Source organism: Scleropages formosus, chromosome 22 (assembly GCF_900964775.1).
Source record: "Scleropages formosus chromosome 22, fSclFor1.1, whole genome shotgun sequence".
Lineage (NCBI taxonomy): Eukaryota > Metazoa > Chordata > Actinopteri > Osteoglossiformes > Osteoglossidae > Scleropages > Scleropages formosus.
In genome coordinates this window covers 3,440,644-3,459,562 of record NC_041827.1, presented here as the reverse complement: position 1 = coordinate 3,459,562, position 18,919 = coordinate 3,440,644, and the positions used below count along the sequence as shown (strand labels likewise).

Genomic DNA, 18,919 nt, shown 5'->3' with positions numbered 1-18,919 from the left:
TGAACCATGTATGTGCCGTGTTTGTTTTCATTTAGGCACCTCCCCAAATCCATCCCCAATCATCAACGTAACGATACTGTAAAAAATTTCAGCAGTAATTAGAATGGATAATTCATATCTCTTTTCTATCTCAGGAAAAGGAAATAAACTCATAGCTTCATGAAGCGTATCTTTTTTCGTTGTTGTTATTGCTTCTTCGTTAGATACAACGTACTTAACGTGCAACTGTGTGTGAAGTGACACTTGCTGTGATTGCATTCGTTGTGCTTGTGGTTCTAATTGGCGATCAGCAATGCCATTCAGCTCTCAAGGGCAACAATAAACAGTAATTGTGTGCGTGAGGGGGGTGTGTAGTGATGTCTCCGTTGCTCACTGTATGTTCGGGAAAGATGGGATGTCCCGTTCTCGCCAATCCACTGTCACTGTGTCATTCCCACTTGTGGTTGTGGGCTTAGTGGGTCTGAACACTCTTCGGAAGAACATCGGTTCACAAAAACAAGCCAGATGTTGAGTTTGCATGGGATCCAAGACTGATCTGGAAGTCCACACTGCAGATGACAAACTTTTTCAAACAGACTTTGTGGTTTTTTTGCTCTCAGAATTAAAAGCATTAATTTAATCTCTTTTTAGCAATTAAAAATTGAAAAGAAAATTACAGAATTATTGCATAAAGGGAAATGTTGGCAAATGGGCCTCCCTGCATTACATTTTCCCTGCATTACATGTCTTTAATCCTTTCGAAAGAAATCAGATATTTCACAAATGCAAAGCTTAAAAAAAAGTGCCCCTTATGTTTACTGAATGAAACAAATGCACACACACTCATCGATTGTTAGAAATCTTTAATCTAAAAACCACTTACCAAACTCTTACGCTAACAAAAATCTTATATATTCAGTATTCAAGCTCATATTCAAAATTTAAATCAAAATTTTATGCAGGAAAAAACAATAATTATGGTTTATCTGAAGGGTTCAGCAGCAAAATTGTTTAGTGAATGTCATATTTTGATCATTGTTGCTGTAACACCTTCTGCTACCACCTTCACAAGAAAGATTACATTCATGCAGTGCTGCTTTCCCAGACTTAAATGTGGTAATGATTCTTTGAATAATAATACAAATAAGACAAATTAGCTTTGTAATCTCAAAAAACATTGGTTTTTAAATACTGTTCTGTGTGTATATACCTAAATCTCACACACACGCACGCTATATTCCTTTTTCCGTGTCACTAAAAGACAAAATCTTTAATAAGCATGTGTTTACTTTCATCTGATCCCCTCAGTGTACAGGAAGTGCTTAAAGACAAGAGGCAATCAGGAAGAACTCGATCAGCTGGCCCTCGTCTGGAGGTTTTAATTGCTGCTCGCAAGTGGAATTATCTCATCCGCAAGACAAGGAGGCCCTGAGTCACTGCCAGGCAGAGTTAGTGTCTCACTGTTTCACGGTACATTCACTAAATCAGCGCCATCACACTCTATAATGTGGATAATCACAAGACAACGTTATTAGTGGCTCCTCCAATTTCAAACTTCCAAGAAACTGACTTTTCTGAGAAGTATTTACCATTTATTTTTCATAAAGAGAGCGTGCATACCAAATTGAATTGTGCACTAAATCTCCGCTAGATGCGCCAGCAGATAGTGATGACAAGTGTAGAAGCAAACAGCTGGTGAAAAAGCTGTAGATGATCCTGTGGCTGCTACATCTACCAGCTCAGAGCTCTCAGTGAAGAAGCTCTCCATTGTCCTCCACCTCCAAGTAATACCTTCAGTTCTCAGCTGATGTACAGTTTTTGTCTGTGGTTCAAGGTAGCAGACTGAAAGAACATGCAGTTTATTATTATTATGTTTTAAATCTCATTATTCCATTGATGAATTTCATACAATGTATAGGGCTGCAGATGAGCCCAAACCCCCATGTCTAGTGTTACACAAGGGCCCTTCTTATTATTCCTTTTCTTGTAGATAAAGCTGAGAGAGGACTCAGGATACCCAGGTGCATTAGCCATTTATTCATTTAGCTGATGCTTTTTCTCCAAAGCAACTTACAATGTTAAGATGCTTACAATTATTTACCCATTTATATGGCTGGGTAATTTTACTGCAGTACTTTAGAGTAAGTACTTTACTGCAGGGTACTACAATTGGAGGTGGGAATCAAACCTGGGAGCTTTGGGTCCAAAGGCAACACTGCTAACCACTACACTACCAGCTGTCCCAGGACTGCATCCCTACTCATCAGAGAACAGGGCCTGGAACAGAAAGTGCCAGTCCACTGTGCCACTCTTCCCATTTGCAAAACCCCTACTTTCAGTCTCCCTGTTTGATTGGAAACATTCTCTTTGCGTTTATTCATTTAGCTGATGTGCAACTCAAAGTGTCCTTCACCAACAGACAGAAAAAATATGGATACAGACACATGACTGTCAAAATACAGTCACTTGTTCTAATAAAGCTGTGAACATAGAATTGATGAGGAGTCCTTACCACTCTGTGCTACATTCAGCTTAAACTTTTCAAGTAGCAAACCACCTCTCTGTCCAGATCAGTTCTTAAGTCAGGGACCAACTGTACAGACCTGGTGGACAGACACATTAAATATGTTAAAGAATCGCAAAGAATCATGATCAGAAGGTACTGATGCTAAACGGTATGTGCAAAACGTTGATTTCAGTACATGAGTATCTTTTAAAATAAGGTTCAACACAGTAACAGTTCAGCCAGAGGTCTCTGAAGCCTGGATGTTAGGTGGATACCACAGAACAGTGACTCTGCTCAGAAACCAGACGTCCCAAGGCTCGATTGCTCCCTACCAGTTGCTCTGAAAATACGAAAGGCACCAAGGAGTCGTGCAAGTTTGCCATGTACCTCCAAAGTTGTTGCCCACGATATGCTTCTGCCGTCCGAGGTAGACATCCCCACATGTGCAAACCACGTAATGGGTAAATGCCTCCAAACTATGGAAGTTTAGAGTAGCCCCAATTAGCATGATACAAATTGCTTGTGTCTTCCCAGAATGCCTTGATGTCTGCTTTGCCTTTGTTCTCAAGCTTAGTCTTTGTGTAAATACAGCACTAGCAATTCCTTCTCCTGTAACAATGTCTTCTGTTCTTCTCTTCCCCCCCGTAGTCTTCAAAGGTTGCCTGATAGCGCTTAGAACAAGCCTCAGATGTTTAAAATCAACTGCGTCTTCATTTCGCCCACAAAATAGGATTCATTTCATGACAAGCCAGTCGCACTGTTAACCGAGGTCTAATATGGGGAGTGTTTGGTCTGAACAATTTGGCAAATGACTCATTATTAGGAGAAGAAAGCTTGTTTTGCTGTCATCATTAAGTTCCGTTTTAATGCCATTTATGACAGAAGAAGGCAACCTTTGTATGTAAAGCCAGTTAACGTGAGCTAATTACGAGCCTTTAATTTGTTGGCTGCAGTGGTGGATTTGCCAGTTGGAACCTCAGGGTTTTCAATGTTCAACTTCAAAGTCTGAGGATGTGCCTCCACGGTAAGATGTTGACGTGCTGGGTTTTGAATGAATGTGGTCAGGTGACTCAACATTCCGCAGGAACGTCCACTTCAAATAGCAAGGAAGGGAACGGAGAGTAAACATTGAGCGTTGAGGAAATATACCTTGTTATCCTTTTTGTAGCACTGGGTTTGTTGCTGGAAGAGGGATGATATTGTGCCAAAGAGCACTGGAACACGGGAGATGTAAGCCTTTGCGTGGAATGTAAGCTTTTGTAAACCTCAAGTGTTCCTACAGCAAGACTCACAATGTCTTCTGTGCTTACAGGAAACGTCCTGCCAAAGCCACCTTCTCTATGCCTCAGCCAAACAAAAAAAAATTTAAAAATAAAAAACTTTGGCTCAGATATCATATAATCGTGTCTGCCGAGGAGCTTTCTGTTTTTCACGTTACAGATTACCAAGCAATTTCAAAGTTTCTAAGATATGATGTTCATCGGTATTCTGGAACTTACGTTTAATCAAAACCGTTCCACCAAGTCAAGATAAGCTGACACCCTGATACGATGCCATGCTGACCACCTGGTGTTCGAAGAATTATCAAGGGACATTTTTGGAGAATCAAATTAATCGTGATGTTCTTGTAAACCTTGCATTTTGTATTATTTCAACCAATTACATGTTGTAATTTCATTCGTTTATTTATTTGCTTGTTTATTTTTTATTTATCTCCGGGCCGATTAGTCATGCCTGCTTACGGTTTAATCGCCTCATCTTGCTGACAGTTAAAACTGTGCCCACAGGCTGCAGCAGTGACTTTTTGACAGCGAGTGTTTGGGCTGGGAAAAGGCCGAGGACAAGCAGAAACACAGCTGGAGGATTGACTGCATCCTACGTTCTCTTTCCATCTCACAACTCACCTCATGGCACGATTCCCTCACAAAGAGTGACGTAAAGAGTTTTCTGTAGATTGGCAAGGGCTCTAAATCTTCCCTCACACACTCCAAGCTTTTTCCATTTGGTGGGGCAGCACGTCTTTAGTCACAAGCCTGTTAGATCTGTAGGAGATACCTTGCCTACCAGTCACACCCCCGACTGCATGTTCTGCCAAGTCACAAACCGCTGTTCCTTAGCATTAAAACACCTTCTACAGTATAACACTCATTCTGTACTCAAGATAAGAAACTTTGAGTCTAAAGAATTAGTTTGGAGCCTCCATGTGATCAGTGTTCAAGTCTCAAGTGTGCCACACTTGATTTACCCTTTATTCTAATGGAAGCAGAGCATCAGTGTGTTCTTCAGTGCTACATTCAGTAGAGCAGGTGGTACGGCTAACGGACCGCAACTTAGAATCCCACCAAAGGGGACGTCACTGTATCCTTGAACAAGGTTTTCCGAATTGCATCAGCGCATATCTCGCTCCGCATAGAGCAAAAAATAGTCTTTCGAAAGCGTTTTCTTTGAAATGGCTGCATGTTTATCATAAGTATATTTTGAAGTCCAGAAATAATTTTTTTGAGCGTTAGTCATACTAGGGTTTGGATATCTGTAAAATTAACTGATTTGTATCAATTTAGAAATTACAGGAGGCGATCCTAGCGGTAATTCCCTTATTATTACGACAAAGAATGTTTGTTTACTTTAGCTGTTGTCCATTCAGCACTTGCTAGAGCGTGTGCAAATATCTCCTAATAAATCAAGGGGGGGAAATCTGTTGTTTGCACTTTTAACATCCTCCTCTGCTTTGAGCTTGTAGGTTTTTTCACAATTACAGGATGTAGGAATATATGACTCTCCTAGCTATTCGGGGTTCTACTGGAGTGACCACTAAAATTACGATTGTGGCTATGAGTTTATATATAATATAGGCCTCACTGATGGATTTTGAACTGAAAGAAGTATGAGAGAGGCAACATTCATTGTTTCTGGGAAATCACCGCCACTGTGTGACGCCGACCCAACTGTCATACATAGAACAGACATCAAATGGCATACAAGAGATGTCTGCTATCAGCCAGCTTCACATAGATGCAATCCCACTGTTGCCAGGTATGCTTATTAAAGCATCTTAATTTAATAATTGCACTCGAGGGATGTTTTCACGAGAGAGGATAAGCTCCACTGAAGATTGCAAATCATTAGCAGAAGCTGGAGCTCTCAGAGTAAATCCCCACCACTTTCAGCACATCAGTCCTGGACACAGAAAGTGGCAGGAATTTCACGCTTCATGTTTTACCTGCAATGCAGTTGTGAATGCAGTGGGGTTTTTTTTTCCAATAACTTCTGACTGCTCCCCGAACATGGCTGAGGGGTAAACGACACCATTGTGGGTGATGTAAGCAAATGAGATTCGTCAGTTATCTGTAGTCCATGGTGAACGGAGCCATAGGCCATGTACCGTGGGAAATCAAAGGTCCGGAGAGGCGTGAGGAAATTGACTGCTCCATGTTATAACTGCTTCTCATATGCAAAAGACGAATCTTATTGAAGATTCTGTAGATATTGTTGTTAATAAACACCCTTTTCTCTCCACCTCTCTGAGTTGCACAAGATCACACAAATCAGACATTCATACAAGCACACATATATGCAAAACAAATTGAAACGGTGAAACCAATAATACAGCTCCGAGATACTGAGCTTTTTTCCCCCACTCAAAAGTCGTTTAATGGAAAAAAAAAAAAAAAAGCCTTGGAAGAGTACTATATGTGCTATGCATATTCTAAAAGAGACATTATGCTGAATGAATGAGGTGCATATGAAAATATATATCCAGTCTTATTGAAACCTTCTTATTTCTAATTCTTCTGTATCAAAGTTCTGCTTCAGAGAAATAGTTCATTTCCCAATCTAGGTTTTGGTCTATTAGTTCAGAAGAACTTTTATTTCCCAAGAGATTTTCTTGTTCTTCTCTATATCTCCTAAAAGATTAATACAGAATCTCAGCTAGTGACAAAGCCTCACATTGCAGTATGGTGCTCTGGAGCATATTATTATTTGTTGTTGTTGTTGTTGTTGTTGTTGTTGATGATGATGATGAGATCATCTTCATTGTGGTTCATGAGATTGCAGAATCACACTTTTATGGAAGGACTGAATTCCACTACCAGGAGGAGGTGGTTAGTGTGATCGCGGAACGGTGACACTAGTGGAAACGGCTAATTCATGTGATGCGTAGTGCACCTAGTAGTCTCTAACAAGAGATCTTGTTCTTGTCTTCTCTTTTAAACTGAGGGGAAGCAAATGAAAGGATTTATTCACACATTGGCTTTGAAAAAACACCTCAGAGGACTTGCTGGAAAAGAGTGTTCTGCACGTATGGGCGGCGCAAGTGTGTCGTGGCGGTTCTGTCACCTCACAGGTTCTAGCTGTATCTCAAGAGGAGTTTGCATGCTATGTTCTCAAGGTCTTGAATACACTGATCTATGTGAACTTTCTAAATCTGCCCTGGGTGTGTTCAATGTTGTATGTGTTTGTAGGCACTGTAAAGGCCTAATGTCCCACCCATGTTGTCCCTTTTCCTCAGGATTTTTGTCCTGCTTATATGCTCCCGTTCACCACAAGTCCTTGAGGACCAAAAGCCTCTTAGTGACAATGACTGGCTCCCATTTGCAACACGTTTGGTTTTCACCGACTCTCCAGCATGAGCACATAATTGGTTTGCTATGTCTTCATAGTCAGTTCTGTCTTGTAAAGCCTCCTGAACTAAAATACCGTATTTAGCATTTTTGCACATAGTATATACAGTTTGTTTGTTTATAAATAAATAAATAAAGAAATAATTGCACTTTTACACATAGTATATACAGTATGATCCGCCAACTTTTAAGCCACAGCACACCAGCACTTACAGTTTTTAGAGTAAAACTGCAATCAAACCGTAGCTGGTATTAGTCTTAGTTTAGACAAGACGATATGTAACTAGTTTTAAGCAATTAGTGTTGTGTTCCCTCAATATTTGTGTGTCTATTTCCTTTCCTTAAGTCTGAATCACTGCTTGCGTCAAAAGCCTCAGAGCCTCTAGTGCTGCCCTTACTCCGGTGCACGAGTGTTAAAGTGTCCCAAACGCTGGTCGCACACACCCTTTGAGATCCACCACAAGTGACCGAGGTGATGCAGGAGGAACACAAAAACAGCTCACAAAGCTGGAGGCTGCTGTGAATACCAACGCTGAAGTGCCCGGAGAAGCTGAAGCGGAATCTGAATGCTGAACGCTCTCCGGAGAATGAATTCCTATGTTCCTCTTGATGAATTACAAGCACATCTTATCACCGAGTTGAGAAATTTTTTATGTGCCATATATTGTGATTTTACTAGAGAAGCTTTGAGACGTGTATTTACCATTTTGAAGAGGGAAGATGTGTGGGGCGTATAATTTGATACATCACTGTGCATTCATCATCATGCAGTCTCCCCATAGAGAGTTATTCAAAGTGAGCGAGCTGCCTTGCGAGATGGGCTTGATGGCAATAGAAAAGAGCTGGGACATCACACGGAGCTCTGATTTTCCACAGGTGTTAAAGTACAGTGCTTACAGACAGGTGTTGAAGTGAGATTCCAACCAACTGGAGCTCAGTAAATAGTTGTTGTGCGAAGTCCTCCAGCACTCCACAGCAAGGCCTTTGCAAGTAGGCTCGTAACGCTCGACTGCTTTGCTGTCTATTGTTTTTAGGCGCTTTCCAAATGGACAAATGCAAAGTGACGAGGTATTGCCGTTTTTTTTTCATTGGGAATTCACACAAATTGATTGTACGTTTCAGTGACAGAAAATATAATAAAACCTCAATTAGTACTTTTTATGTTGGAATGCACTATGTTGTTTGGCTGTGAGAGACTGGGAATTTGTTATGATAGCAATCAAATCAGGTTTTAAAATAAATAGAAAATTAATTATTAATTCTTTTTCTTTTTCCTTCTGGCTATTTGGTTGTTTTCAGTATCCATTGAACAGCTGGCTTAATTTTTTCACCCAAATGTGAAATTTATGTCTTTAAGGCAAACAAACGGGCTGATAGGAAGATGACTGCAGGTGTTAACGCTTCTAAACATTATTTAGATCTTCATTCACATGCATATGACAACCTGTCATGCATCTGTTAAATTGATTTGAACTGGCTCATTAATGTTTGAGAAAATACTTGCGCTAATATAAAATTTGGCAATCAGAGTTCATGGGTGGCCAATTCTAGTCCTCGGGGGCTCCTGAGGGCCTGCGGTCCTGAAGGTTTTTAAGTTACCTGTCAATTAGCACCAGATTTGCATATGGCGCACCGCACGAGATGGCTTTTTCTCGAATAATTAAGGCAATAAAGGCATTAAAGTACTGAAATTAAATGACAACCGTCGCAGCCTTTGCCTCTTATGAACTAATGAACTGAAATTTTCCTTCCCGGCTCTAATTTAACTATGACGGCTGCTTTTATTATTATTTGTGCATTTATCCGATGTCTTTGACCAAAGTGACTTACAATGTTAGGTTTGGATACTAAGCTGCTTACCGCGATTTGCCCATTTATACAGCTGGGGTAATTGCATTGCTCACGGGGGGCGGGGATTTCAGGGCAAGGCAGCGGCTCTAACCCCCGCGCTACTATAATTAACACTTTTATTTGCCAGAAATCCGAATTTTTAAGCACGTAGGTTTATTCCAATTGCCGTTCAAACAGCACCTGTGCTGTGGGCCAAACAACAGCATTGCTCTAACTTTGTGACATGAAAGTGTATTTATGTTATTTCTTTGATCGTGCTATTCAGCCTGGATGGCTGGGCCTGGCCGACAGCGCTTTGCAGCTGTCCTGATACCATCCCGACAAGCACCGCTGGAGGAAATTAACTCTTGGACCCACACTGAGGTTCACGTTATAATTCGGTTTGCTAAGTAATGAAAAGCCGATGCCGGTTTCGCCTCACCGGCAGTAAATACTAACCCATTAAAGCATCAGTTTTTCAAGTGAGATTGAGATGGAAACACCTTTTTTGGTGTGAATGCTGCACATTTTTGACAGGAGAGAGGGCATTCATCATTGGCGTTAGCACTTCATAAGAGTTCACAGCTCTCGTTCCTTGCCACAGTTGTTGCATTCATTCATTCATTCATTCATTCATTCATTCATTCATTCATTTTCGGTACTGCGGATTTCACCAAGTTCAATAATTATTGCATTAACTCAGTAAGATGGCGTTAGAAAGCATCAGGCTTAGAGCCATTGAAAGAAGTTTCCTGAAATGAGGAATGTTGGCGTTAATCTGAGAAAAATTAAATGGATGTACTTGGCAGACCTGCTGGATGGACTCTTCAGTGCCGCTGCTGAGAAAGTGACAGTATAGAACTGAAAAATGGAACATCTCTAATGTCTTACACACACACACACACACACACAATGTCTACAATCCTTATCCCGAGTGGGGTCACAGCATACCAGAGCCTAACCCAGCAACATGGGGTGCAGGGCTTGGGGAGGAGGTGACACACCCAGGGCAGGACATCAGTCCATCGCCAGACCCCCCAAGCAGGACCCACCAGACAGCAGGCCCAGGCCAAACCTGCTGCACTATCACATCCCCCTCACATCTAATGTGTTGTGCTAAAATGTAAAATACTCCTTTTCCCAGAAAAAAAAAAAAAATTCTTACCCTAGATATCATATTTTAATATTTTTGTTATGTTGAGTTGATTGATTTAAGCAAAATTAATAAATTAATTAATTTATCAATATCTAGTAAGAGGAAAGTATTTCTTCTTATGACCTTAGATTAATGATGGACATTTTGGGGACTTTTCACAATTACATTTTGTCCTGTCCGGGGTGAACCCCCCCAAGACGTGCCCCCAGTGATTCCGGGATAGGCTCCGACTCACTGCAACACTCCTCAGAAGAACTGGATTTGAAAATTGGATGGATGGTGAAATTTTGGGTAGAATAGCATAATAACATTAATAGGCCAACTTTTCAAACATACTGAATAATAGAGCATAATGAACCATTTCTTTCTAAATCTGATTCAAGACTGAATATTCCAAACAGTGTTCTGGATTTTTTTTAATTAAGATGTAGGAATAATAAAAAATAATGTTGAAATGCTTTGACATCCGAATTTTCTGCCTCCTGATCGTTTGCAGATTCAGAACATCCACGTTTTATTTTAGTTATTCTTCCTCTCAGGCGTCAGGGCCTTGACTTGTACCGACCAAATTGAATTAATCATGTTCAACATCCATTCAGAAATCAAAGGATATTGATGTTTGATGTAGGCCGCATTATAATTCATATTTATTTTAAACACTGAATAATACATGTAGCTCCTAGACTGCTGTAAGTCTCCCTTTTAAATTTATTTAAGGAAAAGTAGTTGAATTAATGTTGAACTCCCAGACCTAATTTCTCTAGTTCCTTATGGTGTCGAAAGAGATTAATGTATTGGCCTGAATTATAGGATGGAACAACAGTGGGCATGCTAAATACTTAACTTCTGAAGAAAAAATCAAGCTTGGAATTAGACACCAAGGGATGGTGCTCAGCTCACTGTGGAGACCATTGAAAGAGATCTGAATGAAGACCAGATTGGACCAGACAGAGGAGTAGAAGCCATTTTTTTTTAAAATGGCCAGTCCTTAGCAGGAAAAGAGAGCTTGTGTTGTGTGACATCTGGCACTTGTGACCAGTGTATGTGTGCGTGTGTGTCTAATATAAGATTTTCTATACCTTCTATATATACACCATATGAAACCGCTTGTCCCGCGGTGAACCGGAGCCTAACCTGGCAACACAGGGCGCAAGGCTGGAGGGGGAAGGGGCACACTCAGAACGGGATGCCAGTCCGCCACAGGGCACCCCAAACAGGACTCGAACCCCAGACCCACCACATAGCAGGCCCCAGCCAAACCTGCTGCACTCCTCCATTGTATATGTAGTATATGGTATATATGGTTTTGTATATACTGTATTTTGTGCATATGTCACATATGCTATATATTATGGAATATAAAGGTTTTCAAACCTTACAATAAACACACTGTTCTCTTTTATTGGATATGTATCTGAAAAGTGGTGGTATAAACTTTGAAATTCACTTGTCCTCCCTGTCCTCCGTCCCCCTTGCCTTGTTCAATTAGCACACGTTAATAATAATAAACCATCAGGTATCCTGTTACAAATTAGAAAAAATCAGTTTTTTCAATGTGGTGAGAAAGTTATGTGGATTGTATCTTGAAAATTTCTACATTTCTCAATATTATGATGATAACGACGAGTGAAAAACTTACCTTTAAATGCTGTAAAAATATTAAAGTGCATCTGGAGGCTCATATAAACATGATTAAATTTGCAAAGCCCTGCCCTGGGTCTAAGATTTTATGACCTTCAGAACCACTGAAGCAGGTTCTTGGACGGAGAGGGTAAATCTGGCCAGCGTGTTTACGTTCCCTCCGGGGGCCCGTCGTCAAACTGTTGAAAAGCGAAGTTCGTGATGATCCGTTAGGCGTATCCATGACACGCAATTTCCTCCTCTAACAAACAACGGGTAGCAGCCAGCGCTAATGGCTTTTTTGTTGATGTGTAAAAAGCCTCGGCTGAAATATTGAAGTTATTGTGTAGTGTTAATTGAACATCTGTTTTGGCATTTTAACTACTCAATGTGATGTTTGTTTCTGAATCCAACGGAGGTACAATAAGCGCCGAAACGGCCGACAAGTAGAGACCACACTGTGCAATAGATTGCAGATAATCGACAATGGGGTGCGCACTGCTGTATTGTCACATATATTATGTAACACATCCCACAGCACCCTGGACCCCCCGAGCACCAGTGAGAAGCTCTCATTTTATTCAATGCTCAGTGAAAGGCTTATCTTCATGTATTCATTTCACATGAGTTGTTATTAGAGCAGCAAAAGGCCATTGTGTGTCAATAACTGACAAACTGGCAGAAATGAGCGTATTACATGCTTTTTGGAAATCAACACTAAATATTTAGCATTTTCCCCAATCCAAAACGTGATCATACAATTTCCCTCCGTTTTTTTCCGTCTTTTAACAGGTTATTTGACAGTGACCATTGAGCAGCACCCCCCTGTGGTTGTGGGAGAGACAGCAACACTCAAGTGCAACTTCAAGACTGACGGCCGGCTGCGAGAAATCGTCTGGTTTCGGGTGAGCAGCTGTTCCCGATCGTGGTTCAATGACCCATTCTGCATATTTAACCCCAAAATCTTACGTCTGTGTTTTCTGAAAAAAGTCACAATTACCTTTACTTAAACACTTTTTAAACATTTTTTTTCTGTGATCCCTTCGAGTTTATAAGATGCTTGTGAACGGAACCACCTAGACACAACGTCTAAACACAGCTTTATTGATGCAAACAAATTCACTATATCTCGATCAGCACTTTATTAGTATTAGTACCAGTCTGGATAAATACTAAATAAATAACAGACACATTGTAAAATAATTTTAGAGATCATGAAAATCTGTTAGAAGGTATCAGCCAGAGCCTTATGATGAAATTAATACAAAAACTGGATTGTCCTCCAAAAACACGTGTTGCAAAACACCACTTGGAAAATATCCTTATGGATTGGGAGATCTCATTGAAATATTGCTGTAAGCTTAAGGAAACAACACCAATGGCGTTTCTACAGCGTCCGACATGATTTGCATTTGTCATGGCCGTTTGGGACGTGCTTCTCTATCCGAAATTACCATTGACCTCTTCGTATTTGTTTGAGTTCAACTGGATGCTATCGGTGTCTATAGGACACATCTCATTGAATGTTTTACAATATATCTCAAATTTTATAAAACTTTTCCTGGTACAGCTAGATGCTGAACTGATCGAGAAATAGAGAAGAAACAACATGAGTCTGTAATGGATCCCGACAGGGAATTGCTTTCGGCTGGTCACTGAATTGCTCAACCTGCTCACAGCTGGGCTCTCATAAATCTCTAAATTCCCTTTTTTATCTCAGACACAAATTTTCAACATATTTCTACATTCTGTAATAAAAGCTGTCTTTGTATCCAACATTCCTGTGTTATCTATGGGTATGGAGATGAAATCCGCAATAAATCAAAACCACAGAAATGTCGAAAATTGTATAATTAACCGAATAAAAAATAAGGCGTGCTCGCTTTTCCAAGAAATATATTCGGAAGACTTGACATGTAAGCACTCTTGGAGTCACATGTGGAAATCTGCTCTTTAGAAAAGTCTGCACTGTGCTCCATTATTTTTTTCAGTGGTGGCAACACCATCGCTTTGTATTTGTATGGTAACCAGGCACATCTGAAACATTTTGAAGGACATTTGATGTAACAGTTGCTTTAGCAACTCTTCACTGGAAATAAAGCTGCACTCTAAAAGGTGGATATTCCTTATTGCATCCTGAGGAAAGTGAAATAAGCAGTCAGGAAGGAGTTGTGCGAAGATATAAAACATCCATGAGACTAAGGATGCAGGTTAGGATGAAGAGACATGACATGCAAAGGAAAGGTGTATTTGCACCGGTTATAACCTGTTTTAACTATTTGCTGTGACCTAGACTTGTTTGTATAAATCTTAACCTTTAAAAAGGGACAACATTGATAAAGGCCAATTTTATGTATAGCTTGAGCTATATGCATAATGTAATTTTGAAAACTGGTTAGGTGCTGCCAGGACCAAAACAGAAGAGATTATTGGAGCATTTGTCACAGAATTTTTTAAAATGTTTCAGTAAATACACACACTGGCTGAAGCCACTTGTCCTGAGCAGGGTCGTGGTTAGCCGGAGCCTAACCCGGCAACACAGGGCGCAAGGCTGGAGGTGGAGGGGACACACCCAGGATGGAATGCCAGTCTGTCACAAGGCACCCCAAGTGGGACTTGAACCCCAGACTAACCAGAGAGCAGGACCCAGCCAAACCTGCCGCACCACCGTTCCCCCTCACTGTCATGTCCACGCCAGCATCACCATCAGCAGCACCTGACACCGATCAATCACCGGACACCAATCAGTACACGCACCCTTAAAAGACCCTCCTCTGCTCCCGTTCCCTTGCGGAATCTTGCTGAGACTGCCTGCCGTCCCTCTGCGCTATGTCCTGCTTTTCCTCATCCCTTACTTCATGTTTCCATTCTCCGGCTTTCGACCCTTCGCATCGTCCCCTGACCACGTTCATGGATTCTCACTCTCACTCAGTCCGCCCATCCCCGACAACAAGAACTCGCCTGACTCTTTGGTTCCTGACAAATGATCCTGCACTTGGGTCCAGCAACCCAGCATCCTTGGTTCCATGTGACACTCATAATGTTTCATTAAAAAAAAAAAAAAAAAAAACTTGAACTTTTAAAGGGACACTTTACAAAACCAGCATCTATTTGCTGCAGAGCCAGAACCAGAAGTCCTTGGCCAACTGGTCAGGTGGTTCTTCTGGTTTACGAGTAAATGTTTCCAAACTCATACACGCACCCAGCAAGATTTGTTCAGGCGCTTCTTGTGCTTGGCTCCCCACCACTACCTGCCAGACTGTTGCTGTCCAAGGTTCTGAACTCTCCATTGCACTGGGCAATGTTGAATGGCAAGTGTCCTTTCTCAGTCTCTGGCTGGCAACATACAAATATCCTTTTGTGATAAAATTCATTATCTTTTCAAATAGTCACCTTTTTTTCCTATATTAATAGAACATATATGTTGCTTTGCTCCCCATTTGTTACCTCTGTTCAAAGGATAAGTTGCCATAGATTTAAAACTATAAAAATATGAAGAGTTCATCAATATGTGTTCTTTACTGAATTTCCTGTTTTAAAATTAGCTTTAGTAAGAATTTTGTCTTTGTTTTGCACTTGTCATTTTCATGTAATTTGCCTCCTAGTGAAACAAGTCACTAAATAATAATTATTCTGTGAGGAAATGAAAATGGGGATTAGAGGAAGAGTAGACAATCAAATAGAAAGTCTTGCTCTTGAATTTTTAAATGTATGGATTATATTTTTAAAGAAGAGAAACAAAGGGATGAGAGAAGGGAAAAGAGTAACGATTTTTACAACCAGGAATAATAGATAGGAAGTGAAAGGTCTTGAATCTAAAGTAGGAAGCAAAGGAAACCCAGCAGTCTGTTTCCCAGTAAAGTACATTAACAGTTCTCATGGCAAATGGCTTACGTTTTAAGGAATAACCCTTGAGTACCCCGGCCTGTCGTCAAGAACCAGTTTCCAAGGAAAAACAGACGTGTTAACAGGCAACAGCCCTAAGTCCCTGCTGAATACTGCTCACGGCGGTTACTGATACATTATAAATCAATTTACCATGGTCTGGTGCCAACATTTCTTCAATCGTTTTATTTGACTAAACTGTCAACTTTTTTTTCCCTTCTCTCTTCGCTCAGACACAGTAGAGGTTGATACTCACCTAGGGAATTACAGCAACTATATGAAAGCCATGTGTGTGAGACAGAAGTTGTGTGAATTAAAGATCTCGCGCTCCAGTTGCTCATTTGCAGAGATGCCGCTATCATGATGGATTCAGTCTGATGATTCTGTAAGGCACACCCAAGCGTGATGACCTCCATTGCATGCGTGTGTTCCTGGCCGAGTCATAACCGCTGAAAATAATGTAGATTGCTATTGAAAGCCTGTCATACTGCCATAATAAAATCCTCACATCATTTACTGGAGTCACGATATTGTAATAATAAGCATTTATTTTCGGTTTTAAATGTTGGGAAAACATTCTGGTTGATCACTAAACCCTATGGCAGAGTACGATTTATAGAGTAAACAGTGGAAATAGAATTTTCTTTAGTTTTCTTTTTGTCTGTTTGTGTGGGGGGGCTTTTATTTGAAATTGACTCACAGAGTTGAAATGATAGTCTGTTTGGCATACAACGCATGGGAAGTATCTGTTCCAAAATGTAGGTCTTCAGTGCTCAAGTTAATGCAAAATGTCATGGAGGAAAAAATTGAGGTGGATGCTATGTAATATCCTCTGAATGCATTTAAAACCTGTTAAAATATGTCTTATATGTTTCCGGGAGACCAGATCGACTTTAGCTTTTTTCATTTTTGTCCTCCCATCCTTTGTCAGATGGTTCACAAGTTCTTGCAGAATTTCAGCATAAATTACTCAAATTAGGTTTCTCGGTGATATTTATATATTGTTTGATTATCTTTTTATTTTCACTCATAAGAAATGACAGATATCATTAAATGCGTGGTCCTATTTGAATGCCATCAGCACTAGAGATGAAGATGACATTGGTTGGATAAAAACGGGAGCACAAATCCTTCTTCTCACTTTGAAACTGACACAAGCAATTTGAATAGCGAGTGTGAGGGACGTTAAAGGCCTGAATCTGGAGAGGGTCCGTGAAGATCCCATCAGTGAGCTGCACACGCATTCACTACACCCTGTGCCTCTTCTGCTTATGTCACGTTAGTGAAGACATATCCCACCCCGCTCCTGCTTCTGGTTTCCACACCTCTGCCTCACTGGCAGCTGTGAATGACTCTGTATGAATGATGAATTGTTACTTTTCCAGGTCAGCCATGCTGCTCTATCAGCATCCTTTTCGAGCTCCGAAACCAATTCCCGTCTTTGCGGGAGCATTGCAGCTGGACCATCTTTTGAGTTGTCTGGTTAAGATCCTTTTCTTGTGCCATACTCCCTGACAACACTTAACGTAGATCGGGGTTTCAGAATAAGTTCTTGGCAGATTGTGACTATGCACTTTCCTCTTCTAAGGTTAAATATTACATGCATGTCCTTCTTTTCCAGTTGGGTACAGGTGAGCACACATTGCTGAATGGCTGTTAAGAAAATACATAGTTGCCAATTGGACCAAGTGAAAAAAGTAAATGTTGTAATGGTTGAAACAGGTTGTATGGATGTACTGTTTAAAGTGAATGCTGAAAGAGGCCCTTTATCCTCTTTAAAGCTCTTTGTTTAACCTCCTTATGTAAGACTAATTTAGTTGCCTTTAATGGAGTATGGTACCAGAGAGGTAGGCGTTGCCGTGAGCTTCCAGGAATTAAAACTGATCAGTGGAAGGCCATGCCCTCATTCCGCGATCCCTTCATTTACATTACTGAATAAGTTTGCATTTCCAGGTTTTTTTTTTTCCTTGTGTTTATGTGTTTGTCTTGGTTACCTATTGATCCTTTAACAACAATAGTTTGATTGCAATCATTTCCGATTTAACACGTTACTCGTAAAGTAAAGGTGAACACAAACGTAAAATTAGAACATTTTGCAACCTTTGATTGCATGAAATTATATTGAATCAAAACTCATTTTGGGAAAAAAAGTTACAATCACTGCTTTTTGTGCCCTTCAGTTAGAAAAAGGCTTATCATAGAATAGTCAAAAGATTTCTTGCACTTAATATGCATTTTTTGGCTTCTTGAATGGTTCCGAAGCGACAATCTCTGTCACCCGAAATCTGACTATTTTCATCACTCCAGGGGATGGAAATAGGATGCAAATAGGTAAACCGATGCTGTCCCTATCAGGCCAGTACACTGTGCCACGCTAGGGTACAGCCAGCTTTTGTGAAATATGGTTATCGTAACTCCCATGTAATTAATCATTTTACATATTTCCACTTATTGCTTTGGGCTTTTACTCAGCTTTACATCATACGACCCTAGATGACATGAGACAACTCACTGGTAACTGCCTGAAATCAGCCTTTTCTATATATAAATGCTCCCTTGCGTCACTCCGGACAAGAAACTGTAGCCCAGAGTGGTGTATTGCTCTTCATAAAGGGTTGTATTGTCAAACCTGGTTGAACACATCTTTTGCTTCCACATGACCTTGATTTGTCTTTACTCCCTGGTTCTTTTCCTCTGCCCCTATGATATTTCTATTACAGTATCTTGATGCTACAGTATCTTGCAGTGATTATTTCTCAGTACTGAGTTTAACCCTATTTATCTAGAGGAACTGAATAAATATTGTTGATTTTTGCCTGCTGTGCCATCCTTCTGACATGAGGCTTTTTCAAGTGACAAGTGCCTGCACAGTAGGAGTGCTATAGCAGAGGACCTTTCTCAGTGATACAGGTGTCCCTCCTAGGACAGGAACCAGTAAAAATGTTTAAATGTTCGATCTTCTACACGTAACCTAAAAGTGAGCCTAACCCACAATCGTTATTGCATTTCCTACTTCGTTTACCATAAGTACACTGCTTTAATAACTGTATGTCAGTTATTTCTTTTTTTAATTATTTTTGTTTCTGTTAAACATACTTTGGTTTTTAAAAAGTTCAGTTAATTAGCTAGTACCTATTTGTAATTAGAATCCATAATTATTAGATCCAATTTACTCTTGTATGGTGTGCCAATACCATAGTAATTGGTGGAGATATTTAATTCCTTTATTAATGCTCAATTAGTATTATTGCCTGCAGTGTGATAAAAAGAAAACATTTATTGCACAAGATGACAAAAATGCTTTATATAGTTGGCAGCTTT

At 40.3% G+C, this 18,919-nt stretch overlaps 1 protein-coding gene across 2 annotated transcripts in view; it reads left to right on the top strand.

Moving 5' to 3' along the window:
- igsf21a (immunoglobin superfamily, member 21a) overlaps positions 1-18,919 on the top strand; it is a 190,915-nt gene that overhangs the window by 74,928 nt on the left and 97,068 nt on the right. For both annotated transcript variants that reach the window (XM_018725717.2, XM_018725716.2), the window contains exon 2: positions 12,506-12,618. In XM_018725717.2, the coding sequence (XP_018581233.1) occupies positions 12,506-12,618 (113 nt within the window). The remainder of the gene's footprint in view (positions 1-12,505; positions 12,619-18,919) is intronic.